Source organism: Artemia franciscana, unplaced genomic scaffold (genome assembly GCF_032884065.1).
Source record: "Artemia franciscana unplaced genomic scaffold, ASM3288406v1 Scaffold_1268, whole genome shotgun sequence".
In the NCBI taxonomy this organism is placed as follows: Eukaryota; Metazoa; Arthropoda; class Branchiopoda; order Anostraca; family Artemiidae; genus Artemia; species Artemia franciscana.
In genome coordinates, this window is record NW_027062778.1 from 152641 (window position 1) to 180547 (window position 27907).

Here is a 27907-nt window from a genome sequence, read left to right on the forward strand (position 1 = left end):
TACGAAAGCCAGTAATACTGTTTGCTATATAATTTACCCTCAAATGCTCTCTTCACATCCTTGCTAGTGACTCGAGGCAAAAAATCAGATACTTAAAGGCTCTTGACTTTGAGTTCGTAGTCTTTTAATCCGATACCTCAATTATACGAACTGGCCAATCGGGAAATCCTCGAGACTTTACTAGAACCAGACCATGAATATTAAATCTAGCCATTATCTGTAGCTCAAATTTATCGAGAGTAATTTACAAAAGTTGCGAAAAACTCGTACCTGTTAGTTGGGCAGCCCCACGTCAGCACTGGTAATCGTCGTTTGACAGGTGGCCAAATCAATCGCAGGACCTGGTAATTGATTTCTTCCACGTATTCTTAAAAAATATCCAAATATCCGAGCAACCAAAAAACTTGTGCCAATAATCACATGTCACTAATTATCAGAGCTCGCGAAATGCGATTGCATTGAATGATTGCTAGATGCGAACAAAATACGCTAAATAGTCCTTGGCCAGAAGAGGATATCCGATTTCGTCTATAAGCCAATTTCACTGCACTTGACTAGTAAATTGACGCAAGGAGGGCAATATTAAACCCACCACTTTCCAAAAAATACAGCTGTAATTTAACTTCAATTGGCAATGTTCATTATGCTTGTCAGCACGTCAGTAAACCGGTCAAACAAGTTAATTTGGCAAAGTAGAAGCACTGAAGTCGTGAATATCGAAAACCAGGTTCAAGTTCAAATTTCAAATTAGATTACAATTTAGAATCCTCTTAGGTGTTATTTCATTGAAATCTGAATCAATACTGAAACAAGTGAGAAACAAATAACTGAAGATTATGAATATGGTTTTTGAAAAAGGGAAAATACCTAGTGATTTTAGGAAAACAACAATTATACCGCTGTATAAGAAAGGTGATAAGAATGAGCGTTTTAATTATCGAGGCATTAGTCTGGTCTCTGTAGGTAGTAAATTTCTTAGTAATATGATACTTGTTATACTGAGAGATACTGTAGACAAAGTTATAAGAACCGTGCGGTTTTAGAAAGGGTAGAGAGAGAGAGAGAGAGAGAGAGAGAGAGAGAGAGAGAGAGAGAGAGAGAGAGAGAGAGAGAGAGAGAGAGAGAGAGAGAGAGAGAGAGAGAGAGAGATAGGTTTATTTAAACAACATCATAGCTAACAGCTAATTTGCGTTGCTTCACTATGCTAAATAACAAATTAACACAAATAAAAAATAAAAGAAGGAAATATCAGTCGGCTTTGTTTAGCAAATCCGTAGAAAAAGGTACAAACGAATTTGCGTGGCGGTTCGTGCGTGAAGCTACTGGAACCAGTTTATTTTGGTGACGCGTACGGTTGTTGGGCGGTGCAGTAGGTGGTAAGATGTCTCGATGCTGGGGTTTAGAGAGAAGAAACTTCCCAAACCTCAGGATACTCTGCTCATATCTTTGGGCCAACGTGGGGAGGTCGAGTTTAACAAGCGCTTCACCATAAGATAGTTGTCGATCGCCAATAATAATGAACACGGCTCGCTTTTGCACCGACTCAAGTTCTTGGATGAGGTATACAGTACGCAGTGCTGCAGGCCCCCATAGTGGGCTTGCATATTCCAGAACTGGACGGACGTATGTAAGATAAGCTAGCAATTGGCACTGGACATCACAGCCAAATCTACGCATTGTACTCAAAGACTGCAGACATGCATTTGCGTTTTTAACAACATTTTCAACGTGCAAGCCGAAAGAACAATCACTTGAAAAAGTAACTCCCAAAATCTTTATTGAGTCGACAATCGGAAACGGAACATGCGGTTGGCTGAATGTGCGCTTCAACGAATTAAAGCTTAAGACCTTTGACTTATTCGTGTTAATGATCAATTTAGAGACATTGCACTCGGCAATAAACGCATCGAAGAAATCGTCACTGAACTCTTTCTTAACAATACCGTTTTCAACTAAGTATTTCAATAGAAAAGAGATATCGTCTATAAACTTGTAATGATCCTCATATTCGACTAGTAGGTAGTTGATCACGGCTATAAATACAATGGCAGCCAACTTTGTGCCCTGCGGAGCTCCACATGTTATACCTGTCCAATCGGAGTCAGAATCCCCCTCAAACAGAGCATAAAAACGCTGTTTCCTATTAGATAAGAAATCCATAATCACGGATAACACGCGCTTTTTCGCACCCATTATCTTCAAATTTTGGCCAGCAATCAGGTGGTTAATGAAATCAAAAGCTTTTCGGAAGTCTATTGCGCCTAGATCCAGGAGCCGATTACCTTTATCCAGCCATGTAAGTATACAATCGATTTAAGTACCCTAGATGACCGTGGGAGCAAAATATAAAGAACTTTTAGAGGTTTTGCGAATTCCGGGTGCTAAAATTGGTTTGAAAATCAATCTTGAGAGTCGCGAAGGCTAGAAATAAGTGACGATTAAATGGTGACGTTGGGAAACGAAAAGATTGATTAGTTGGACAACTTCACTTATGTCGGTAGTATTATTAATAAACACGGTGGGAGCAGTGAAGGTGTTAAAAGTGGAATAGCTAAGGCTATAAGGGTGTTTTTCACGGTTAAAAATTATTTAGAAGAATAGGAAGATAAGCCTACCAACCAAGATTAGAATATTGTAAGCTACAGTGAAGACAGTGGTCCAATATGGCTCTGAAGAAGGCGCACTTTTAAAAGCGGATGAAGATTTGCTAGATGTTTTCCAGAAAAATTGCCTACGGATTCTTCTGGGTACCCGACTGACTGACCGTATTTCAAACAGTAGGCTGTACAAAAGGGCGGTTCATTCCTGCTTTCTAGGCTGTAATTTGAGAGAGGTTGAGATGGCTATGAGAAGTTTTTCGAATGAACATTTCATCCTTGTTTTTGTTTGATTTATAAGATGTGACGCCAAAAGGAATCGAAGTCATGCCAGTTGAAATACTAATGAGAGTTTTTAAAGTATTCTGTTGTATTATATCAGCCACTTAGTGATTTTTGTATCTAAAACAACGAATTTGCTGTTTTATAGTAAAGTACTATCTAGCCAGGTTCAAAACGTCGGTTGATGTTGAGCGTTATTGATGTACCCCCCTGACGTTTACCCCCCTGGCGATTATCCCCTGGAAAATACCCCATCGGAAAATAACACACACGGAAAATACTCCACCCATCGGAAAATACACCCCGTGAAAAATATTTTCCGTAGAAAATACCCTCCACCCTTCCCGGAAAATACACACAAGAAATGCCCCCGTGGAAAATACTTCCCCGTGGAAAAATAACAGTAAATAGCCCCTCCCCGTTGAAAATTTTGTGTTTTTAGTAAAGTACTATCTTGCATAAACCTACAGATGTATGGAAATATCTTCATTCAGTTTATTTGTGCTAGTTTTGCAGATATACAATGCATAGACCAAGAAACAACGATTTCTCGATGTTTTAAGTTTTAATTTTGTTCCTTACTTTCACCAAACAACTTTATTTTCGTTTGCTAATCATAGAAATAAATTGATATTCAGAGCTTACCATTAAATTTGAATAAACAAAGAATTAAGAACCAAGAAATTGAGAATTTATTTTTTAAGACTACAAGTCAAATGCACTTGTTCCGTCAATGTCTGATGGGTTACCATCACTTGCTGCATTTGTCGGTGGCTTGCTCCATCGAATCAGAGTTGCTGGTGACCGGTATATAAATATTAATTTTGCAAACAAGTCTTCTTCAAGTTCCAGTTCTCCAGATTCTCTCACAAGGTAAATGTCCAAGCACAGCTAAAATTAAGAGTAGGTATTACAATTTGCGCGACCAGACAAAGCCCCGTGCGGCTAAGAATATGTTTAACTCTAAAAATGATACACAAAAATCCTCCTAAATAAATTACGAAAACGAGTAAAGACCCTTAAAAATATTATATCCTGAAATTTGGAGAGGTCTATTCTTTTGAAATTTTAGCTCTTAGTTCAAATTATATCAGCGATTAGAAATTCATATCGACATTAAAAAGGACGTTTTAGAATAGCTTATCTGGTCTTGAATTGGTAACAGTCTGAATAAAGGAAAATATCTATATTTATTATGTTATAGTTTGCTTAACTAGATCATAAACGCAAAATCCATTGCCTCTACTCTCCACAAAGAAAAAGGGAGAATTTAAAAATTAGACAAAGCATAAATTAGTCTATACGATGGACTATAAGAAATTTCATTAGACAATTGCTACTTAAAATAATTGTTACTTTTGTTGCTTGAAAAAAGCAGCATTTTCAATTTTCTTTCGAATGGATCACTTTCCGGTAGCTTAAAATCAATTAGTTCCATACATTCACACATTGGAAAAACAAAACAACAAACACAGACTGCAGAAAAAAAAAAATAAGAATCCAGAGAATTGATGTTATATCATAAAATGAGCGTGTTGTTGTGCTTCAAAATTTCTCATATTTGATTTTTTAACAGACTATTAGAAGTATTTAAAAAGTCTTCCTTCTTCCAAAACTCTCTTATTTGGAAGTAGAAATAATGATTTGATCAGGAACAACGAAGAGGACAGAAAGATCTATAAGGCTTATCACAGGCAGTATAATAGCGCTGCCTAGGTAAAGAGCGTTATGGGCACAATATATTATTTATTTACTTGTTGTTTTGTTTTTTATAGAAGAGGGCATTTAATATATAAGAAGTTATCATGAAAACTTCAGAAGGGCTCATTCGATTGGAAATTGAAAGTTCTAGTTCCACTTTCAAGAGTCAAAATTGATTGGAGGAAAACCAGTCCCCTCCCACCTACGCCCATCATTTACCCAAATACATCAAATCAAAATTTTGGGATAGCCATTTTGCTCAGCATAGTTGAAAGTTCCTATAATTATGTATCTGGGGATTAAATCCCCCGTACATCCCTCAGGGCAAAGGCTATAAGTTAGAGTAGTTGTCCATTATTAACATATGAAGATTTTATGGATGGGGTGGTCGGATAAACTCCAGAAGGAGCTTATTTGAATGGAAATTCTAAGTTTTAGCGCTCTTTTCATAGTCATAACTAATTGGAGGGCAACCAGTCCCCCCCACGTACTCTTTTCCCCAAGTGGATCTGATAGGAATTATGAGATAGCTATTCTGTTCCAAATAGTTCAAAGATCATACAACAAGCCCTTCGGGATTGATACAACCCGCCAGATTCTGGAGACAAATGTTGTAAGTTATACCCCGGGGTATATAAGGTTTTTTATGGAAGGAGTGGTCGTATGCTCTTTGGAGGAGGCTCATTTAATCGGAATTCGAAAATTCTAGTTCCCTTTCAAGAGTCAAAAGTGATGACAGGCAGCTAGTACTCTTACCCCGAATGCCCTCTTTTCCCTAAACATATCTGATCAGAATTGTGAGACACCCATTGTGTTCAAAATATTCAAACAACATATAATATATAACAATGCCTCCAGGGTTCTCACAACCCTCCAGAGCCAGAGGAAATCAAAACGAGCAGTAATTAACATGAGTAGGGCTAGTTGTGCTTCGATAACTTTTGACTCTTATAAAGGGCACTATGACTTTCAATGTCAAATCAAACAAGCCTCCTCCAATGTTTATACAACTACCCCTTCCATAAAAACTTTATATTTCCCCAGGCTCTGCAGGGTATTTTCAACCCCGGATGCATTATTATTTGATCTTTTGACAGCTTTGAACAAAATGGCTGCATCGAAATTTAAATCAGAGTATTTGGGGAGAAGAGGGCTTTGGGGAGGTTCACCTTCCGATCCCTTTTGACTCATAAAAAGAGAGCTACAATTTGCAATTTCCAATCAAATGATCCTCCTCCAAAGTTTACACGACCAACCCTTCTAAAAAACTTATTTGGCATCCAGTAATAAATTAGAACCCTCACCCCTGGGCTCTAGGGGGGGGGGGGTGTGCCAACCCCAGAGGCATTGCTATAGAATTTTCGGACTATTTTGAACTAAGTACCTATGTCGAAGTTTAAATTGGATGAATTCGCGAGAAAGAAGGCATGGGGGATACTTGTCCTCTGATCATTTTTGACCCTTAAACAGGAGCTAGAACATTCGATTTCCAACCAAATGAGAACCCCTTCAAAGTTTTCACAGCTATCGCTTGCATAAGAACCTTATATGCACCCAAAGCATAACTTACAACACTTATCCCCGGACTTTGGGGGGCTGTCTTGACCCTGGAGTTTCGATATCTGATCTGTCGACCATTTTAGCCAAAATAGCTGTCTAAAAATTTTGATCGAACACGTCTTGGTAAAAGAGGGCGTGAGGGGCTAATTGTCCTCTGATCACTTTTGGGTCTTAAGAAAGACACTAGAACTTCTGATTTCCAACCAAATGGCCACCTCAAAATTTTATACGACCACCCTTTCTATTTTAAGTACCTCTGGCAAAAAAATGAATAAATAATAAAACATTGAAGCCCAATTCACTTCACTATAGGCAACGATATAATGTTTTGTCTGATTCTCCTCAGCACTGAAGGATTTTAAAATTGTAAGGGGAGTCTTATTTTGAAGATGGGATACGATGATCCTTATACCATCGCTTTGGTGAGTAGAACATTGGTTCCGCAATCATGTACACCTTTATATAGTGGCCTAGCCGATCCCATTCTCCTTTATTTACGGCAGAAATCCTCCAGCTGGACAGTTTAGAACGACAGAACTTAAATCTATTGAATCTAAAAGTGTATCCGTAATTATTAAAATCCTGGCAAATTCCATAAGCAAACATTCTAGAACAGGTCCTTGGTCGCAGCAATAGTTGAGACCTACTAAAGAGTGAACCACAGCTCGCTGTAATAAAAAATAAATAAAAAAAAGCATTGTAGCTTAAGTAATTTTCCACCGGAAGGTAGTTCAGGAACAATAACTATAAAATAATTTTAACTTCATAGTAAAAGTTTGTTTCGAGAATTTCTTTTTTTTTGGGGGGGGGGTAGAATTTGAAAAGAACTTGGAACCCTTCAAAAAAATTGATGTATCGAAACAAAAAGTACACCGTTGGAATTACAATTGTCAAAAACTCTAAACTGGACACTAACGGTCTTCACTACTTTGAACGATGAGAATAACCCCTTTTTTGCATGGGGACCATTGATGTTGCTCGTTTTTTACTTTTTTCCCAGGGGTGATCGGATTGCACCAGTGGTCCCTAGAAACGGGATCATTTGAATGGAAACCACAGTATGAAACGCCCTTTCTAAGCAAAAAAAGAGACTGCACAACAGCAAAGTTTTTTTTTTTTGGCATGTTATGCTACGAAGCGTAGTTTTTCACAAAGAGGGTAAAATGTCGGTATAAATAAAATTCTAAGATCTCCAATTGGTATTAATTATCTAAATAACTTTTATCACCAAAAATTATAACAGTCACTTTTTTACATGGGTAACAATGATGGCTTTTCTGTTTTCTACCAGGGCTAGTAGGCTCCCACTAGATTTTAGAGTAAAGTGCCATGTGGCATGAATAATGGCAGCTTTTCTGCAAATTCTGGAATGAGAAGGCTAAGAAATAGCAATAATAATATTGTAATCCACATGATCTAAAATCCCTCGCTGGAGGTTTACATAACACCCTCTTGTATACTCTCCCTCCCATGCCCCTTAGTAACTGAAAATTAATAAATACACTTTGAAAAAAAGGAGAGTGAAAAGGATCAGGTATTCATTTCAATTTTCTTGAAAATAATTTTTCTTTCATCTGTAACTTCTCAAGGGTATGGATGATGATATAACATTCGGACACTGTATAAGAGTCTGTATCAAAAGTGGGACACTGTATAAGAGTCTGTATCATAAGTGCACGTGAAACTCAAAAACTCATGCTAACTTCTTCAGTTTCGTTACATAAGTTTGACAATTAAACAGTTTGTGGTAACGAACTGTAAGTAAGGAACAACTCGGCCCAATAGTAACCGAAACTCTAAATAACAGAGTTTTAACATCAATAGATATATCAAAAGAATCAACTTATTATTTTTATCACTAACATATAAGATTCATCAAGTTTGGGGTAACCCATCAAAAGTCACGAGCCTGAGAAAATTTTCCCGGTTTTTGAAATAGGGGGAAGCACCCATTAAAATTAAAGAAATCTTAATGCAAATCACACTGTCACATTGAGTGTACCAGAGAACCCTACTAAGGAAGTTTCAAGTTTTTATCTGCAAAAATGTGGTTTTTGCTATTTTAGCCAGAAAAACGATTACGCATGCGTGTTTATTTTCATTTATTTTTTTTCACCAGGGATGATTGTATCAAAATAATGGTCCTAAAAGATTAGGAGAAGGTGTATTCGACGGGATTTAAAAGTTTTAGTGCCCTTTTTAAGTGACCAAAACGATTGGAGGGCAACTGGGCCCCTCCCGCACCCCTTTTTCTCCACAATTACCTGGTCAAAATTTTGAGATGGCCATTCTGTTCAATATAATTTAAAGATCAAATAATTATGTCTTTAGGTGTACAATGATCCCCCACAGTCTGTGGGGAGAGGCCTATAAGCTATGAAATTTGCTCATTGTTTACGTATAGTATTTGTTATAGGGAAATATACAAAAAATTTTGGGGGGGGAAGGGGTTGTGCTTGGGGTGGATTTCTATAGGGAGAATTATCCTCGGGGAGGAAAGTTTCTAGAGGGTGAACATTCTAGGGGAAAAGTTACACTGGATGATTTGAAAGGATTGCAATACGAAAGGCTTTTATAATTGTCTTTCATTCTCTTTACTAAATTTTTCATTCGCAGATGTTCCAGGGGAACCATCCAACCAAATTTTCTGTGTGTTTTGATTTCCGGGAGATAGTTTCCACAGAAGAGACACTTCTGGAGTGATCGAGATTCCGATTAGAGATAAGTCTTATTCAAATGAAAGAATGCTAAGGATAATTTTTCAGGCTGAATTGTCCGCAAGCAGTTTTATTGGGAGGGGGATCCTCAGCGAGGAAGGAACTGTCTGGAGGGAATTTGGTGGGGGGGATTTTAAGTTGGGTTAAATGTCCATGGAACTGTTTTTCGTGAGGGTAAGAGGTATATTTCATAGAGGGTGAACCATATTTACCGGCATTATTAGGAAAAGCAACAGAAATTATTTCATATATGAAGGGTTGCCTCCTCTCAATACCATGCTTCTTACGGTAAATTTTGACTGTTTGTTCCAATTTTTTAAGAGCGTCTACTGACACAAAGGGGCCGTTTAATAAGAATAGGAAGCTTTTTTAAAGTGCTAACAGCTTCAGCGTAAAGAGCAAGGTATTAATGAGGGGGGTACCCTTCATATACTGAATAAATCGTCTCAAATTAATATGCAAATTTCACTTTAATTTTTTACATACGGTAAGAAAAATTCAAACCTGCATTATTTTAGAAGGGTTGCCCCCTCCTCAATAAAATGCTCTTTACGCTGAAGTGTGACTACTTGTCCCAATTTCTTAAAAGCGTCTACTGAAACACAGCGACAATTTAATTAGAAGAGGAAGCTTTTTTTAAAAGTGCTAACAGCTTCAGCGTAAAAAGCAAGGTATTGTTGAGGGGGCAACCTTCATATACGGAATAAATTGGCTAAATTCAATAAACAAATTTTGTTTTAATTTTGCATATACGGTTGGCCAAATTAAAACATGCAGTTTAAAAACGTTCAGAAATTAAATTAAAAAAACAAGTATTTTTTTAATTGAAAATAAGAGCGACATTAAAACTTAAAACGAACAGAAATGATTCCGTATATGAAAGGCTTCCGTATATTGCTTTAAAAAGAAGAGCTATGACAAAGAGTCAAACTGTAGCGTAAAGAGTGAGAGGTTGAGGAGAAGACAGCCCCTTTCATTTACGGAATCATTTCTGTTTGTTTAAAGTTTTAATGTCGCTCCTTATTTTCAGCTAAGAAAAACTTTTTTTGTATTATCCGAAACGTAATAGAAAGACCGGAATACGTACTCTTTGTTCTAATTAAATAAAAAAAAAGTTCTTTTTAACTGAAAGTAAGGAGCAACATTAAGACTTAAAACGAATAGAAATTATTCCGTGTATGAAAGGGGCTGTTCCCTTCTCAACGCCCCGCTCTTTACGCTAAAGTTGGACTCTTTCTCTCAATTCTACTTTATTAAATAGTAAAAAACTTTAGCGTAAAGAGCGGGCGTTGAGAAGGAAACAAACCCTTTCATACACGGAGTAATTTCTGTTCGTTTTAAGTTGTAATGTCGCTCTTTACTTTCAGTTTAAAAAAATGTTTTATTTACTGTTCAGTTAAAAAAGAAAAACTGTTTTTTTTTCAGTTTTATTTAATTTCTGAACGTTGTTGAATTAATGCAAGTTTGATTTTGGCTCTCCGCACATAAATTATCAAAGTAAAATTTGCACATTAATTCTTTTTTTTCTTAGTTTTCTCTTAGTTTTGATCAGATGACTTTGAGAAAAAAGGGGTGGGGGACGAGGCCTTGTTGCCCTCCAATTTTTCGGTTACTCAAAAAGGCAACTAGACCTTTTAATTTCAACGATCGTTTTTACTAGTAAAAAATATACGTAACTTAAGAATTAACTTACATAACAAACTTCTATATTCATACATTTTTATTATGTATATGAGGGGGTTTGTTTCCTCCTTAATACCTCGCTCTTTACACAAAAGCTTAAACTTTGTAAAGACCGTAGAATAAATAGTTGAAATTACTAAAAATACTTTAGCCTAAAAAGCGAAGTATTTAGGAGCAGAAGAACCCCTCATATGCGTAAAAATCTCTCTTCGTTATAAGTTTAATGCTGCTTTCTTTCAGTTGAAAAAACTTTTTCATATTTATTTTTTCATTGTCTTTTTATAATAATGCTACAAAATCCTGCACCCCCTTCATTGAGTTTCTCTTCCACCCCCCGACATATTCCTCCAAGTAAAGATCCTCTAACATAGCCCCTCCCTTCAAACCCCCCTCCCAACCGAAAAAATACCCCTGAAAACGTCTGTACAGTTCCCAATAACCATAACTGTATGTAAACACTGGTCAAAGTTTGTAACTTGCAGCTTTTCTCCTGGGGACTGTGGGGGAGTAAGTCATCCCCAGAGACATATTTATTATGGTTTTTGATTATGCTGAACAAAATGACTATCGCAAAATTTTGATCCGTTGACTTTGGAAAAAAATGAGCGTGGGAGGGGGCCTAGGTGCCCTCCAATTTTTTGGTCACTCAAAAAGGGCACTAGAACTTTTCATTTCCGTCAGAATGATTCCTCTTGCGACATTCTAGGACCACTTGGTCGATTAGATGACCCCTGGGGAAAAAATGAATAAAAAAAATTTAATAAACACTCACCCTTGATCGGTCTTCTGGCAAAAAATGCGAAGTTCCACATTTTGCAGATAGGAACTTGAAACTTTTACAATAAGGTTCTCTAAAACGCCAAACGCAATGGTTTGATTTTTGTTAATATTCTATGACTTTTAGGGGGTGTTCCCCCTATTTTCCAAAATAAGGCAAATTTTCTCATGCTTGTACCTTTTGATGAGAAAGACTACATTTGATGAAACTTATATATTTCGAATCAACATAAAATCTGATTATTTTGATGTATCTTTTAGCATCGAAAATCCGCTTTTTAGAGTTTTGTTTATTATTGAGCCGGGTCGCTCGTTACGTTACAACGAACTGTTTGAAACTGTGTCAAAAGAAGTACCTATTTTAAATTGTGTAATATATTGGGCCAAAAAGGGCACTAGAACTTTTCATTTCCGTCAGAATGATTCCTCTTGCGACATTCTAGGACCACTTGGTCGATTAGATGACCCCTGGGGAAAAAATGAATAAAAAAAATTTAATAAACACTCACCCTTGATCGGTCTTCTGGCAAAAAATGCGAAGTTCCACATTTTGTAGATAGGAACTTGAAACTTTTACAATAAGGTTCTCTAAAACGCCAAACGCAATGGTTTGATTTTTGTTAATATTCTATGACTTTTAGGGGGTGTTCCCCCTATTTTCCAAAATAAGGCAAATTTTCTCATGCTTGTACCTTTTGATGAGAAAGACTAAATTTGATGAAACTTATATATTTCGAATCAACATAAAATCTGATTATTTTGATGTATTTTTTAGCATCGAAAATCCGCTTTTTAGAGTTTTGTTTATTATTGAGCCGGGTCGCTCGTTACGTTACAACGAACTGTTTGAAACTGTGTCAAAAGAAGTACCTATTTTAAATTGTGTAATATATTGGGCCATTCCCACACCTGCTATTTACAACAATGCTACCAGCCCAAAAACAACTTTTACAGTTCTCTAGTTTTCAAGATATATTGCTTCTAAATAGCGCTTCAAGTATCTTTTACGTAATGTGAGCTGAAATGTACCATGATTCTGAAATTCACAAAATGGAGCGAAAATGTTTCATAAACAAAGTCTTATCTTCTTAAGATGGGCAAATTCCTTTCATAACAGAATTATTAATTGTATATTATATCATTAGAATCGAAAGAGTAAAATGCAAATTCCCTGCAGTTATTGTTGTAGAAACTAGGTATTATACAGGTACAGCCTTCCTTGAGCATGAGGAGAATTTTATCATAGACGTTTGAGTAATTGCTTAGTTGAAATCTTATTTTCACTCTTTTGGACGATTGAAATTAGTTTTAATTCATTTTGGTACCCTTTCGGAATCAATAACGAATTGGAAAGTAGTGATCTCTGACCGGTTTTGACGAGAACCCTATTCCTGGACTCCAAGGGAGCCCTCTCCCTGGATTCCAAGGGAGCCCTCTCCCTGGATTCCAAGGGAGCCCTCTCCCTGGATTCCAAGGGAGCCCTGTCCCTGGATTCCACAGGACCTCAATCTTTCATTACATGACAGCCAGCAGGTATTAGTTACGTCATAGGGAATTTTTTAAGAGATACAGGTGTCTGTTACGCAATGTGAGTTGAGAGTCACGCATTCTCACGTGACATGCTAGACTTCAGGGAACCTGGTCTTGCGTAATGGTGGTATATAACAAGGATCTCTGATTTTTTAGGATGTATTTTTGTTTTGTTAAAAATTATTTTCTATTTTTCAAGAAGAATTGGGGATTGTTTAGAATTTTTTTATTTTGTAAGAATTATTTTTAGCTTTGTAAGAATTATTTTTCCTTTGTAACAAGTGTTTTGTAATGTGTAAGAACAATCTCTCATTTCTTAGGATATACTTTGTATTTTGTATGAACCGTTTTTGACTGTTTAAGATGTATTTTCGCTTTGTAGGAATTGTTCTTGTTTTGTAAGAAGAATTTGTGATTTCTTAGGATGCATTTTTGTCTTGTAAGAATTTATATTTGTTTTTTAAGAAGTATTTTGTATTTTCTAATAAGACTTTGTGATGTTTTGGGAAGTTTTTTTGTTTTGTAACAAGTATTTTCATTTTGCAAGAGCAATTGGGGATTTTTTAGATGTATTTTTGTCTTTTAAGAATTATTTATAGATTCGTACGAATTGTTTTGTTTTGTAACAAGTATTTTGTATTTTGTAAGAACAATATTTGATTATCTAAGATATATTTTATATTTTGTAAGAACCGTTTGGGATTCTTTAGGATTTATTTTCGTTTTATAAGAATTGTTCTTGCTTCGCAAGAAGAATCTATGACTTCCTCGGATGTACTTTTTATGTATTTTTTTTATTTTGTAGGAAGTAATTTGTATTTCGTAATCAGAGAAGAGTCTCTGATTTTTCCTGTTTTTTTTTGTTTTGTAAGAATTTCTTTTTTGTTTTGTAACAAATATCTTTTTTTGTAAGAAGTATTTTTCGTTTTGTAAGAAGTATTTTGTTTTTTTAATAAGAATTTATGATTTCTTTGGTTGAATTTGTTGCTTTGTAAGAATTATTTTTGTTTTGTAAGTCCTTCAGCACCTCTATACCGTCATGACTAGTCGAAAACCGAAAATCAAGCGCTTTTTACTGTTTCAGTAGATTCAATTCTTTAAAAATAAGCATTCCTTTCTAGCACCTTTTTCGGTTTCCTCAAAAAGAGAATAAAATTGCTCTAGGTATGCGCTGATGCCAAAATTTACCATCCTCCGGTGGAATTGGTTGCTAGGATCTCGATTGAACTGGATGCTATGGGTCCCACTGGAATTACTCACTAAGTTCTTATTTGAATTTGTCTCTAGGCCCTTGATGGAATTGTCTAGTAGGAGTGTCTCTGGAGTTAAATGCTAGGGGATGCGGCAGCCACGTAATGTCACGTTGGCTTGAATATATATAGCTATGTCTCAAAGAAACCTACCATTTCCATTGAAACCTTTCAGAAATAGCTCTGAACAGGGCTGAAATTTACTTCTAATAACAAACCCCCCTCTAGCAATGGTTTCAAGCCCCTTTCCGTTAGAATCGCTCACTAGGGGTATGGTCAGCTATTGAGTATCACAGGCTAGGAATTGGGACAAAATAATACAAAAAAGAACAAAATACAGATTTAAATCACATGTCTTGTGCCCCCATTTTCCTATATGTCAATCAAACTTAGATCAGTCTCTAAGAAAACATCTCTAAGCATTCTCTACGAATGAGTAACTATGTTTTGAACAGGTTTACATCATTTTCTAAGAAAATATTTCTAGAAAATCTTTAAGAAGGACCCTACAAAATACTAGAATCATGTCGCTAAAAAGTTCAGAATCGCTTTGTCTGGGCTTATAATACCCTTCTAAAGTATTACTTTGCTAGTAGGTGCACTTTAAATATAACCAAACCCTTATAATCGATTATAATCGATTTCGAATTAATCATTTTGGTGAATTACTGAATTGATCATTCTTAATCATTCTGGTAAGCAAAACACGGGAATTCTCCACGTATGGATTTGTTTTTTCGTAGAATCTACTTCCTGAATCAAGATGTTTGAAGAAAATTACTGGTCCATCTGTCTAAGGCGCAGTTCCATTCGATAAAAATGGTCCTTTCAAATCCTAATGGGGCAAAAAATCATTAGAACATATAGTTTCCTTGAAAAAAAACACCTTGAAAGAAAAGAAATCCCAAGTAAAAAAATGCTTAAAGTATTATGTAACACCGATGTGTGTACAGTGATCACGTAACATCCCACATGTGTGCTATCATTACCTAAAATTTCTTTGTGTACTGTCATCATGGGACATCCATAAGTCCCCCCGTCATGACGTAACACCCACGTGTAAGATTGTGTTACATCCGACGTGCGCACCGTCATTACGTAACACCCCACGCGTGCGCCCCAATTACGTGACATCTCAAGTGTTCGCCGCCGTTGCGTAAAACCCACATATGCACTGCCATTACATAGCACCCGCGTGTGCACCGTCATTACATAACATCCACCTGTGCGCCATGCTCAGTTACAAGCGGAGGCTCCTCATGGGCCCCTGAAGTCTACCTTTTCACGTGAGGTTCTATCATCCTCAACTCCAATTACGGAACAGACACCTGCATCTCTTAGAACACATTCCCTATGACGTAACTAACACCTGCTGGCTATCATGGAATGACAGGATACGGTTCTCGCGGGATCTGAGGATAGGGCTCCCGTAGAGTCCAGAGATAGGGCTCCTGTCAAAACCAGTGAGGTTTCAATACTTCCGAAGTTCTTTTTTTATTTCTCTTTTTTTTTCCACTGAAAACCCATTGAACTAAAGTTATCCAGAGTATTGCTCTCATAGAATATCAAATGAAATAAAAATATGGAATTCGCAACAGATGAATCTATAGAACACAAAATACTAATGTCTCTTTACTTTGACAATCAAGTATATTCACAAATCTCTATGATTTATTGCAAATTTTTACAACAGGGGGTTTCAACACGTATTACTGTTTAGGTTTAATTTCAAGGAAGGGCGAGGTGTCTGGTACACCTTTGATAACAAAATAAGCATAAAATTTGGAGTTAAAGTGGCAACACTGGAAAACACAACTTGGAAGATTTACATACCCGAAGAATTCTATCAACATACGGTAGTTCCTCATAAATAGTCTTTTCTGGTCCGGCAGCAAATAGTTCTCTCAGAACTTTTGAAGCCACAAAGACTAACGTGGTATACATTCCAATAATGCCTCCACCTGAAATAAGACTCAAAGTGGCAGGAAAAGCTTTGTCTGAGAAGCTGTAAATAGTGAGAAACTTGCAATTGTTGTACTGAAGCCAAGAAAAGACGTTGTCGGTACAGTTTTCTCTCACTTCCCAGGCAACCTCAGTCCTGCCATCTGCAGTGTCAAATTTGTTAAACGTTAAGAAAATTGATCGGTAGGCTTCTTCATCTGAAAATAAAATACCTCAAAGTTATTTGTTTTAAAAGAAAAGTAGCTAATTAGCAGTCTTAAATTTCTTTGTATCAATTCATGTCAATAAAAATTCTTTTTTTATAATTTAAATTTGAAACAGAATTTGTATATATTAATGTCAATATAAGAGAGTTTTTTTTTTTATTTTTGAATATCGGAAGAATAAGATTCAAATCCAAACCTTTGCATAATTCTTATGCAAAGATTCTTATACCCAGATTATAAATTGCCCTAATATTTTACGAGCAAAGAGGTTTTTAAAGACTTGTATTTACTTTTTTTTCTGAATACCCAACATAACCTTTGATAAAGAGAGGACAAAATTATGAAGAAACACGCAAAAATAACAAGACGTAACGATAAACTATTGTAGAACTTACCACTTTTACTTAAACACTTTCTATCAAAGACTATTACGTTTAGGGTTTTAGTACTTTGGTTTAAAGTTTGATGTGACTGTTCATCTTTTATTAATTTTGGTTTCATTTATAGTGCCTAATTTTTTTTTCCAGTTTAATTTCAACTTGTTCTAATACTTTGTTTGTTTTTGTTGTTTATTTTCTTTCCACTCTTTATTTTTTTTAAGTTTTGTAAAAAATTCATATACATTTTTTTTTATAATTCTTATATTTTTGGGTGCCCGCCTTGTAATTTCAATTTCTACTTTATTATTCTTGAAGCATTATTTAATATTTCTTTTAGATAATTCTAGAAAAATATACAAAAGGTAACCCATTTTACATATTTTGGATGGATAAAGAGTTGTAATTTTTGCAATAAAAAGTAATTCTCATATTTTTTATATTTTGTTAGCCATTTGAAAGGTTTAAATTATTTATATATTATTGCAATTTGTACTTTTTGCTAGTTATTAACTTTTCCAAATAATTTATAAGAAAAGTAAAGAGCATAAAGCAAAGTATGAACATAAACGAAGACAAAATGAAGTCACGACAATACTGGTTGCAGCAATGCTGCTTCTTGCCGAGAGGGAACCACGATCCGTATTAAAATTAAATTTAAAAAAACAAGTTTTTTAACTGCAAGTAAGAAGCGACATTAAAACTTAAAACGAAGAGAAGTAATTCTTTGTATGAAAGGGGTTTTCACCTCCTCAACGCCACACTCTTTACGCTAAATTTTGAGTCTTTGTCACTACTCTTTTTTTTTAAACAATAAAAAACTTCACTATAAAATTGAGGCATTGTGGAGGTGACAACCCCTTTCATATAAGGAATAATTTCTGTTCCTTTTAGGTTTTAATGTCGGTCCTTACTTGCAGTTATAAAACTCGTTTTTTATATTTAATTTCTGAACGTTTTTTAATTAATGCATGTTTTGATTTTGGCTCACCGCACATGAATATTTGAAACTAAATTTGGATATTAATTTTTTTGGCTAAAGCGCTTTCTCATAGTTTTGATCGGACGATTTTAATAAGGAAAGGGGGTGGGGGTAACTAGAACTTTTATTTTCTTCGAACGTTCTTATTAGTAATAGATATACATAACTTACGAATTAACTAACGTAACAAAATTCTATATTTGTATATTCTTATTACGTATCTTGCTCTTTACACTAAAGCTTCAATTTGGTCCCAATTCTTTAAGAATGACCCATGAATCACAAAGGCCGCAGAATAAATAGTTGAAATTACTAAAAATACTTTAGCGTAAAGAATGAGGTATTGTGGAGGAGAAGGACCCCCTTATATACGCAATAATTTCTTTTCGTCTTAGGTTCTAATGCTGCTCCTTACTTCCACCTGAAAAATTTTATTTTTTTTTATTTTCTCATTTTTTTTTTAGATATTGCTGGAGAATTCTGGGGCCCCTTCATGGAAATTTTCTTCCCTCATGATAAATTTCTCCGTGGAAAAATCCTCCCACGGGACCCCTCCCCCCGACCCCCTTTTAACGTGAAAAACTCCCCCTGAAAACGTCTTTACACGTCCCAATAACCATTAATATATGTAAATTAAATTAAAAAAGCAAGTTTTTTTAACTGCAAGTAAAGAGTGACGTTAAAACTTAAAACGAACATAAATTGTTCCGTATATGAAAGAGGTTTTCCCCTCCTCAACGCCTCGCTCTTTGCGCTGAAGTTTTTTATTGTTTCAAAAAGTAGAGTTATGACAAAGACTCAAACTTTAGCATAAAGAGCAAGACGTTGAGGAGGGGACGACCTCTTTCATATACGGAGCAATTTCTGTTCGTTTTAAGTTTTAATGTCACTCCTTAGTTGCAGTTAAAAAAAACTTGTTTTTTTAAATTTAATTTCTGAAGGTTTTTGAATTAATGCATGTTTTGATTTTGGCTCACCGCACATGAATACTTATAACAAAATTTGCACATTAGTTATTTTTTGCTAAATAGCTTTCTCGTAGTTTTGATCGATCGATTTTGATAAAACAAAGGGGCGGGGGAGGAGGTCAGTTGCCTTCCAATTTCTGGCTGCTTAAAATTGCAACAAGAATTTTGTATTTTTTTAATGAACGTTTTTGTTAGTAATAAATATACGTAACTTACGAATTAACTTACGTAATGCTATTCTATATTTGTGTATTTTTATCAAGTATATGAGGGGGCTCGTCCTCTCGTCAATACCTCGCTCTTTATACTAGAGCTTGAATTTTGTCCTAATTCCTTAAGAATGACCCTGAATCACAAAGGCCGTAGAATAAATATTTGGAATCACTAAAAATGCTTAAGCATAAAGAGCTAGGTACTATGGAGGAGACGGAATCCCTTATACAAGTAATATTATCTGTTCGTTTTAACTTTTAATACTTCTCATTACTTCCAGTTGAAAAAATTATTTATTTTCTCTTTGCTTTTCGTAAAAATAATACTAGAAAATCCTCCACCTCCTTTACGGAAATTATCTTCCCTCATGATAAATTCCTCTATGGAAATATCCTTCCACGTAACCCTCTCCCCCCGATACATTCATTCCCAACGCAGAAAATGCTCCTGAAAACGTCTATACACTTCATAATAACCATTACTGTATGTAAACAATGGTCAAAGTTTGTACCTTGCAGCCCCTCCCCCGGGGACTGTGGGTGATGAAGTCGTCCGTAAAGACATAGTTGTTAGGTCTTCGACTAATTTGAACAGAATGGCTATCTCAAAATTTTCATCCGGTGACCTTGAGTAAAAAATTAGCGTGGAAGGGGGCCTATGTGCCCTCCAATTTTTTTGGTCACTTAAAAAGGGCACTAGAACTTTTAATTTCTGCTAGAATAATCTGATTTGCGACATTCTAGGACCACAGGGTCAATACGATCCTGGGAAAAAAAAACAAAAAAAAAACAAACAAAAAAAACAACAAATAAACACGCATCCGTGGTGCTGCCTTCTGGTAAAAAATACAAAATTCCACTTTTTTGTAGATAGCAGCTTGGAACTTATACAGTAGGGTTCTCTGATAAACTGAATCTGATGGTGTGATTTTCATTAAGATATTATGATTTTTAGGGGGTGTTTTCCCCTATTTTATATAATAAGACAAATTTTCTCAGGTTCGTAACTTTTTGATTGAGCTGGGTGGCTCCTTACTACAGTTCGTTACCACGAACTGTTTGACAATGGTCAAATTTTGTAACTTGCAGCCCCCCCCCCTAGGAAAGTGGGGGATTAAGTCGTCCCGAAAGACATAGTTATTAGGTTTTTCGACTATGCTGGACAAAATGGCCATCTCCAAATTTTTATCCAGTTACTTTGGGAAATAAATGAGCGTGGGAGGGGGCCTAGGTGCTCTCCAATTTTTTTGGTCATTTAGAAAGGGCACTAGAACTTTTAATTTCAGCTAAGATGAGCTCTGTCACGACATTCTAACAACAATGGTTCCATACGATCACCCATGGGGAAAAAAAAAACAAAAAACAAATAAACACGCATCCGTGATCTATCTTATGGGAAATAAATACAAAATTCCACTTTTTTGTAGATAGGAGCTTGAAACTTCTACAGTAGGGTTCTCTGATACGCTGAATCTGATGGTGTGATTTTTGGTAAGATTCTTTGACTTTTGAGGGGTGTTTCTCCATATTTTCTGAGGCAAATCTTCTCAGACTCGTAACTTTTGATGGGTAAAACTAAACTTGATGTAACTTATATATTTAGAATCAGCGTAGAAATGCAATTCTTTTGATGTAATCATTGGTAACAAAATTCCATTTTTTAGAGTTTCAGTTACTATTGAGCCGGGTTGTTCCTTACTACAGTTCGTTACCACCAAATGTTTGACACGAACTGTTTGAAAAGAAGGGTTTATGAAGAAACTGTCTATAGACATATGGACACCAATCTGGATATAGCATCTTTTATTCCGATTTTACAATTAAAACAAAAATAAATTACATTTAATTAATAAATGAAACCTAACAGAGACAGGAATTCAAATCAATAACCACGCAAAACATAAAAATAACAAGTATTTTTGTGGATGGCTAGTTTGCCCCTTAAGCAGACAAAGAAAAAATGAATTCAGTCAAATCTTATAAGAAAAGAATTTATCAAAAATAAGGGTGGAGATACCAAAAAACTAAAAACAAAGAGATTTTAGACTACCCTTTTGATTTTTAACAAAAACAATTTAAAATCAGTTTCTATTAATTATATTAATTAAAATATTAATTAATATTAATTTAAGGATCCAATATATCATAAGAGCGCATCTACAATAGCTCAGGAACTGCTAAGTGTATTAAGTTGATCTTTTCTAGAAAATTTTGAAGGGGTTGCTAAACTAAATCAAAAGACAAAAAGTTCATACAGGTTCATCTAAAAGAGCGCAGTGATGGAGATTTTGAAGCAACTACATTTACACTAAGCGCATTCAGTTTTTGAAAAGGTCGTGTATAATATCTCAGGAACTGCCATGGATGCTAAGTAGAAATTTTTAGAAAGCCTTGAAGGGATCTTGAAGTACACGAAAAGACACTCGTTGCATTCAGGTTGTCAAATTGGCCAATCTGCAGTATCTTAGAAACGGCTAAGGATAATTTTAAGGGAATTAAACTTTCAGCTGAAACTATCAGAGAATGTTGAGGGGTATATTGATCTTTCTTCAAAAGACACTATGTGCACCAACATTATCAAAAGAGCATATCTGAAAAATATCAGTAACGACTAGGATATTAATTTTTAAGTTTCAAGGAATGTTGAAGGACCATGCTAGAGTAAATCAGGAGCTATTGTGTGTATACAGATTGTCAACATAGTGAATCTTCAATATCTCAGTATGGGCTAAGTGAATTAAATTGCATCTTTTAGAGAATGTTGAGGGAGGTGTTACACTAAATTAGAAGTTACTATATTCGGTCCAGGTGGTCAAAAGACCGTACCGTATCAGCAAGATCACAGGAACGGCAAAAGGTGTTAAATTGAAACTTTTTGGGTAATTTTAAGAGCGATATTAAACTAAAGCAAAAGACACTGTGCACCCAGTCGTCCAAATCAGAAATTAAAGTCTTTTGAAATGAAAGTATGCTACTGATAATTTTTTAGGATAACGTTTTGGGAGGAATTTTGAGCGCGAATGGAAGTGTCAGGGTTGTTTTCCGGGTGGAGGTGTTTTACGAGGGAGTAAATTTTCATAAAAAAATTGTTGGTGGGGGGAGCGAATTTTCCATGGAGAGGGAGCCAAATTTCCTGACATTATGCTAAAAAATGATAAGAACTTAAATAAATTAATTATGTTTTTTCAACTGAAAGTAAAAAAGCCACGTGAAAACGCAAGAAGGAGCAGAAATTTTCCGTATACGAGGTGGGTTGTCTTCTCCTCAATACCTCACTCTTTATGTCAAAGTCTGACATTTGGTCCCAATTCTTTAAGAGCAATTCCTGAAACACAAGGACGGCTTAATTAAGATAAGAAGCTTTTTTAAAAGAACTAAGAAACTTTAGTGAGAAGAGCAAGGTGACGAGAGAGGGGCAACCCCCACATACAAGGAGGAATTTATGTTTTTCTTAAGTTTTAAAATGGCTCCTTACTTTAATTTTATTTTTTTATTTAATATAAAAAAACAAAACAAAAAAAGATTTGGTTCTATTTTCATATCACGCATCAATATTGCATTTTTTTTTAAATTTACTTTGAAATTCGTTTTTTAATGCTTATATGGCTTGTATGTTTCAAACTAATCAGGAAAAAATGGATGGGTCCACACCATAAAATGATGCAGACAATTATTTCTAAAATTTGTGGTTTTCATAAGCTGGACCTATGGCCACAGAGATCTCCATTGATCTAGTACATGTGTATGTTAAGTTTAAGCCAATCGAATAAAACAGAACTGTTCTGTCTCGTTTCCAGCGCCAAAATTGACACAACTAACATTTTTTGAAATGCTCATCTTCAGCAAAGTTTATTTAGCCAGTCTACATAGTAACTAATTAAAGTCTACTTAAGTTTAAGCCAATCGAATAAAACAGAACTGTTCTGTCTCGTTTCCAGCGCCAAAATTGACACAACTAACATTTTTTGAAATGCTCATCTTCAGCAAAGTTTATTTAGCCAGTCTACATAGTATGTAAGTTTCAAACTAATTCAGAGACAAATCAAATGTGGAGTCAAGTTTTGAGTGTCAAGAATCAATGCAGCAAAAATAAGTTCAATTTTTTTTACATATTTGGGACCACTTCACTCAAGAAATTATAGGTGCAGCTTCTAAGCAAATACCACTTAACAAATACACAAAGTAAAAAAAAAAAGAGTGAAAGAAAGAAGTGCGCACAGATACATAAAACAGATGGAGAGAGAGAGAGGGGGAGGGAGAAAGAGAGAGAGAGAGGGAGGAGAGAGAGAGAGGAGGGGAGGGAGAAAGAGAGCGAGAGAGGAAGGAGAGAGAGAGAGAGAGAGAGAGAGAGAGAAGGTAAGAGAGAAAGAACTAGATATTAGGAGGGAAGGACAAAAAAACAAGAGAAAGAAGAGAGAGAATGACATCAATAAAACGTGAAATCAGATAAAACAAAATCAGAATAAATACATGTTTAATGTCAAACAGTAGTGACAAACACGTCATTTTATATTCGCAATAACAACGGAAATGAACATACCACCAACAAGTTGCCATGCCATGTCTGCTGATCCTTTATTTAATACTTTGATGAATTTCGGGAAAATACTTTCAATCTCAAGACTTTCTGAGCCCCTTGTTCTATTACGAAGGATTGAAACTAGCTGTTCTCGTATCTAAAAAAAACACAATTAATGGCAGTTGTTGAAAATATATCTGACGACTGCTCCCGCAATTGAATTTTCATCCTATTATCATTAATCTTCTCTATCTATAACCATCTTGATTTCTTAATTTTTCCCCTTGCTGTTTTTCTTTTTCTTATAGTATATAATTTTGAAAATAATTTCTTTTAAATAACACCGACAAATCATTAATAAGAGATGCATCACTATGAAAGTTTTTAAGCAAAGTAATGTGGTCAGAATGACCATAGCCTCCACCGTTAAAACTTCAAATTACAGGTAAACTTATACAAGACATAAGATCTTCCCAATTATCTTTGGCATGCTCTTGACACGGTTGCCCCATGCCAAACAACACCGAATAAAGAAAAGGTGTGTAAGAGACGTTATTTTGCTCAAGGTCTACACGGACGCGCTACAAGCACCCCTGACTAGTCCCCTTCCTCCCCTGTCTCTTCATGGTTTTCAGTACAGTTTTTCACTTCTGTTTATGCACACCTGTCACGCAAAACTAGTAAAACAAAAATCCAGAATATCTTACAAATGGCGATACAAACCGAATTCAAAGCAAATTTTGGCTCATCACTCCATTATAAAGCAGCTAAGCAAAAAGAAAAAAGGAGAAAATTTTCAAAGCAATTATTTCCCCCTCTTCCTTGCCCCTCCTTGAGCAATGGAACTGTCAGTAACAAAACAATTAGGCAGTCATCCGTTATACGAAGACTGTCTAACCCATATATTTGTCATGAAGGTGGATATACTAGCCATTATCTAATTCATAACTACAAGCGCTGTGCCGTAACGGTTATTCGCAAAAAAATAAAAAATAAAATTGACCATCCAAGTACTTATATTATGTATGATAGGAGCCTTTCAAGGCATAGCCACAGCCCTCATGTCTCCAAGCTCATTTGGTAGAAAGATGATCATTTCTACCTTGTTGTGTTTTATGTCTGATTCATATTTCAACAAGTTATAGCAAGTCTATGTTTATTTTAAAGCGTGTGCATTTGTAGGTATTATAGGTAGTCTTTGCGTAAAGTATGAGTTGCCTACAAGTAATGATTAAAGTGAGCATCAAGAGGATTGATCTACCATGTCGTAAACTGACGAGAATACAAACACCCGAGCCTCTGTCAGAAAATATAGTTAATAATAAATATATATGTGCCGATTTAAATTTAAATTATCTTTTTAAATATGGTACTCATACTTCACCTTTTTCAATTCCCTATTTCCCCCACCTCCCCTCCCTTTCTGTAGGAGAAAATGTTCTACCACGTTCCAGTATAGCCCTTGAGACAGGGAGACTGTATCAAACATATCTTCAACAGCACTAAAAGGTGATTGGTTATCTGAAAATTTCTATTCTGTAACAGTTTGTCCCTTTTAGGGGTCGAATAGATAGAAAATCTTTTTTTAATGTTTAATTATTGAAATTTCTGTGAATTAGTTCATTGGTATTTTTGACTTTGTTATAAAATGATCGCATTGTACAGTAATTGTAAAAAGATGTCTAGTGTCCCTTATAGCCCATTCTAGTTGATCAGTGGTGAGAGTTACCATCAAACAACTTTCTTTCTTTTTATTGTTTGATTCATTCTTTTTTTTTCACTTCCCTCTTTAGCTGTTTTCAGGCTATGAAACACACTGGGAGGGCGGTAGTGTCTAATGTTGTGTCTTTAAAGAACTAGATATGTTGCAAATAAACAAATTTGAACTTCAACCAGTTGTAAAGCTATCTCTTCAGATACTTAAAGGACCCTAGATTTTCAATTTTTTGTCAAAATGACCCCTCTTCCAACAGCCTACGACGACTGTGTTAGCACAATCAACCCTAAAATACAAAAACAAACGTCTATAAATCCTTCTCGAGTAAAATACGACAGTTATGGAATCAGATCCACTGATATTTCTCATAAGGGCTCATGCGGAACTACACAAGGCTGCATGTCAATCAATGATGCTTATAAAAAAATCTACTCAGTTACATATTGCTTGTGAATAATCATCTATATTAACCATTTATTTTATATAGATTGTATTAATTTTTAAAAAAGAATGTGCCACTGTACAGTGTTGCTGAGAAAGTGCATAAAACTTTCAATTTTCCATTCTAACGCACAATCCTGCATTCTAGTATCACTGGTTCGGTACCCTGATTATAAAAGAACAACCAATAAGCACTTATTCTTTCTAATGTTACAGTATAGTTCGCATTTTATTGGTGGGATTTTTTGACTAAGCTAAATTGTTCTCTCAGTTGTTAATTTTGAAGGCGGAATTTTCATAAAATTGCTCCCTTGTTGGGGGGGGGGTAGCTCTCTCTTCCTAAAATCTTGCAAATATTCTCTGGTTAATAGATTCTGATGGATAAGTTTCAATTAATATTTGTTTTTATATATTTGATTATCACCATTTAGATCCCATTTGTTTTATGCTAATATTAAAAAATTCATGGTAACAACGTGTAAGTAAGGAACAACCAAACGCAATAGTAATTTTGTGACCCGAAACTCTAGAAACAGAATTTTCATAGCCATAGAATCGTCAACATTCAAAGAATTGACTGCTTTTGTGGATTCCAAATATATAAGAATTCATTAAGTTTGATGTTTCTAACCAAGCCTGAAAAATTCCCCTGAATTTCAAAAACGGGGGAGACCCCAACAAAGCTTCCAGTGATCTTAATGAAATCCACACCATTGGCTTCAGAAAAGCTTCAAACCTCTTTGAAGAACTTTTAGACTTCAGTGTAGAGAGTGGAGGAGGGGGAAGCCCTCCCTCATATATGGAGTAATTTCTATCCATTTAAAGTTTTTATGTTGCTCTTTACTTTCAGTAGAAAAACTTGTTTTTCAATTAATTGTTATTAAAACTTCTCTTTTGATAGTTTCAGTTAGTATTGCCACGGATCACCTTTTACTTACAGTTCGTTACAACGGAGGGTCTGACTTTAAAAAGCACACTTCTTTAAAAATATTATCCGTTTTAAATATAATACTGGGAGTAATTTTAAAGCTGAGGGATAATTCTTCCTTTTGAACCTACCGAATTTTATAGCAAACTTTAATCATTGTAAAGCAATGCTTCGGAAATAAAAATCAGCTCTGAAAAAATTGTAACCTCTATGTTATTGAACAAAAAGGGGGAAAAGTTTTACCTGACTATTTCAGTAGTAATGCTTTGAGGTCTATTGAAATAAATGGTCTATGGAGGTCTATTGAAATAAAAAGATTGAAGATGAATAGGCCGCAGACAGTGGTAAGTCGTGTGACAAGTATGTTTTTGGAATAGGGTGAAGCAAAGTTGGAAATTACTGAATTCTTAGAATATTTGAATTTAAGAAGATACCGAAGATAACAAATATATAGTTTTTGAAACAGAGAAATAACGTTTGCCAAGATTTTGGGAAACTTAAATGTAAAGCTTTTTATAATAAAGGTGAAAAAGCTAGGTCGATAATGGCAAACGCATTATCTTCATTATCATTAAATGATGGTTCGGATGATGAATAGGTGATAATTGAAGTTTATAAGAAGAACAGCGTGATTTTAGGAAGAAAAGGGGACACGTTAACAAAAATTTTCACACGTAGATTTATAACAAAGAAGTGTCTGAATCATCAGACTTATTTAATTGATGATTTTACGAATTATGTATATTTAAGCATTACCTTATAGAAAAGTTTTAGTAAATGTCGTAGTCTTGTGAAAAACGGTTCTCGGACAACATCTGATCTCCCCCTTTGACAGGCTTTATTTTTTAGGGCAGGTAGTAACCTTTTTTTGTTTATTATCTGTTAAATGAATAAATCATTTTCTCTCTTACGAACATTAACACTTATTGTGTTCGTTTTATGAAGCACGGCAGTGCCCAAGGCATTTCCGGGGGCCTGTTCCACTAAAAAAAAAGAAGCAAAAAATCAAGTATACGCTCCTATTCATAATCATCCAGCTTTTCCTCCAAAGTAGATACCCGAGGCTCTAATGTCTCAATCTGGCTTTTCAGAGTGGAAACAATTATAGGGTATGCAAATTAACCTAGTTTGATTAATTTTTTACATACTGATCAGTGGCAATTAATAAAAATAAACTCTTTTATTAAATAATATAAGAAAAATTAAGTTTTAAACTAGTATTCTTTTCAAAGATAATTCTTGCCTTATTCCTATTCCCATCAACAAAGGCTTCGAGTTCTACAACCCGCTCGCTAGAGGCTACTTCCTCCACATCCTCGCTATTACTGTCTCTCGTTATTTTCCATTCCAAAACTAATTCCATCGTTTTGTTAGATGACAAGTCTGTCATTAGTTGATTGATTGCTGGCAGACTGATGTCCCAATTTGTCGAAGAAGAAGTTAAAAGTCGAGTTGCTACTAGGTCACTATGGTCATAACCTTGTAAGAAAGTTTGCGC

At 35.2% G+C, this 27907-nt stretch overlaps 2 protein-coding genes across 3 annotated transcripts in view; both read right to left on the reverse strand.

The window, feature by feature from the left end:
• LOC136042419 (uncharacterized) overlaps positions 1-798 on the reverse strand; it is a 148126-nt gene extending 147328 nt beyond the window's left edge. For both annotated transcript variants that reach the window (XM_065727392.1, XM_065727393.1), the window contains exon 1: positions 271-798. The gene's annotated coding sequence lies outside the window, so the exon portion shown is untranslated. The remainder of the gene's footprint in view (positions 1-270) is intronic.
• Positions 799-3548: 2750 nt separating this feature from the next.
• Positions 3549-27901, reverse strand: LOC136042418 (piezo-type mechanosensitive ion channel component-like). The gene is made up of 4 exons (XM_065727391.1): positions 27653-27901; positions 23345-23480; positions 15931-16256; positions 3549-3770 (listed from the first exon to the last, which is right to left on the reverse strand). The coding sequence occupies exons 1-4, from the start codon at positions 27797-27799 to the stop codon at positions 3585-3587; spliced, it is 795 nt and encodes a 264-aa protein (XP_065583463.1). The 5' UTR covers positions 27800-27901; the 3' UTR covers positions 3549-3584.
• Between the last annotated feature and the right edge of the window lie 6 nt (positions 27902-27907).

What these genes read in the sequence shown, in the direction of transcription:
- LOC136042418 (XM_065727391.1), bottom strand. Translation starts at nt 27,799, where the DNA reads ATGACAGACTTGTCATCTAACAAAACGATGGAATTAGTTTTGGAATGG. An exon ending in TTGATGGGAATAGGAATAAG is followed by an intron (nt 23,481 to 27,652) that starts GCAAGAATTATC and finishes TGTTTTTTTTAG; the next exon opens with ATACGAGAACAGCTAGTTTC. An exon ending in GGCATGGCAACTTGTTGGTG is followed by an intron (nt 16,257 to 23,344) that starts GTATGTTCATTT and finishes TTTTATTTTCAG; the next exon opens with ATGAAGAAGCCTACCGATCA.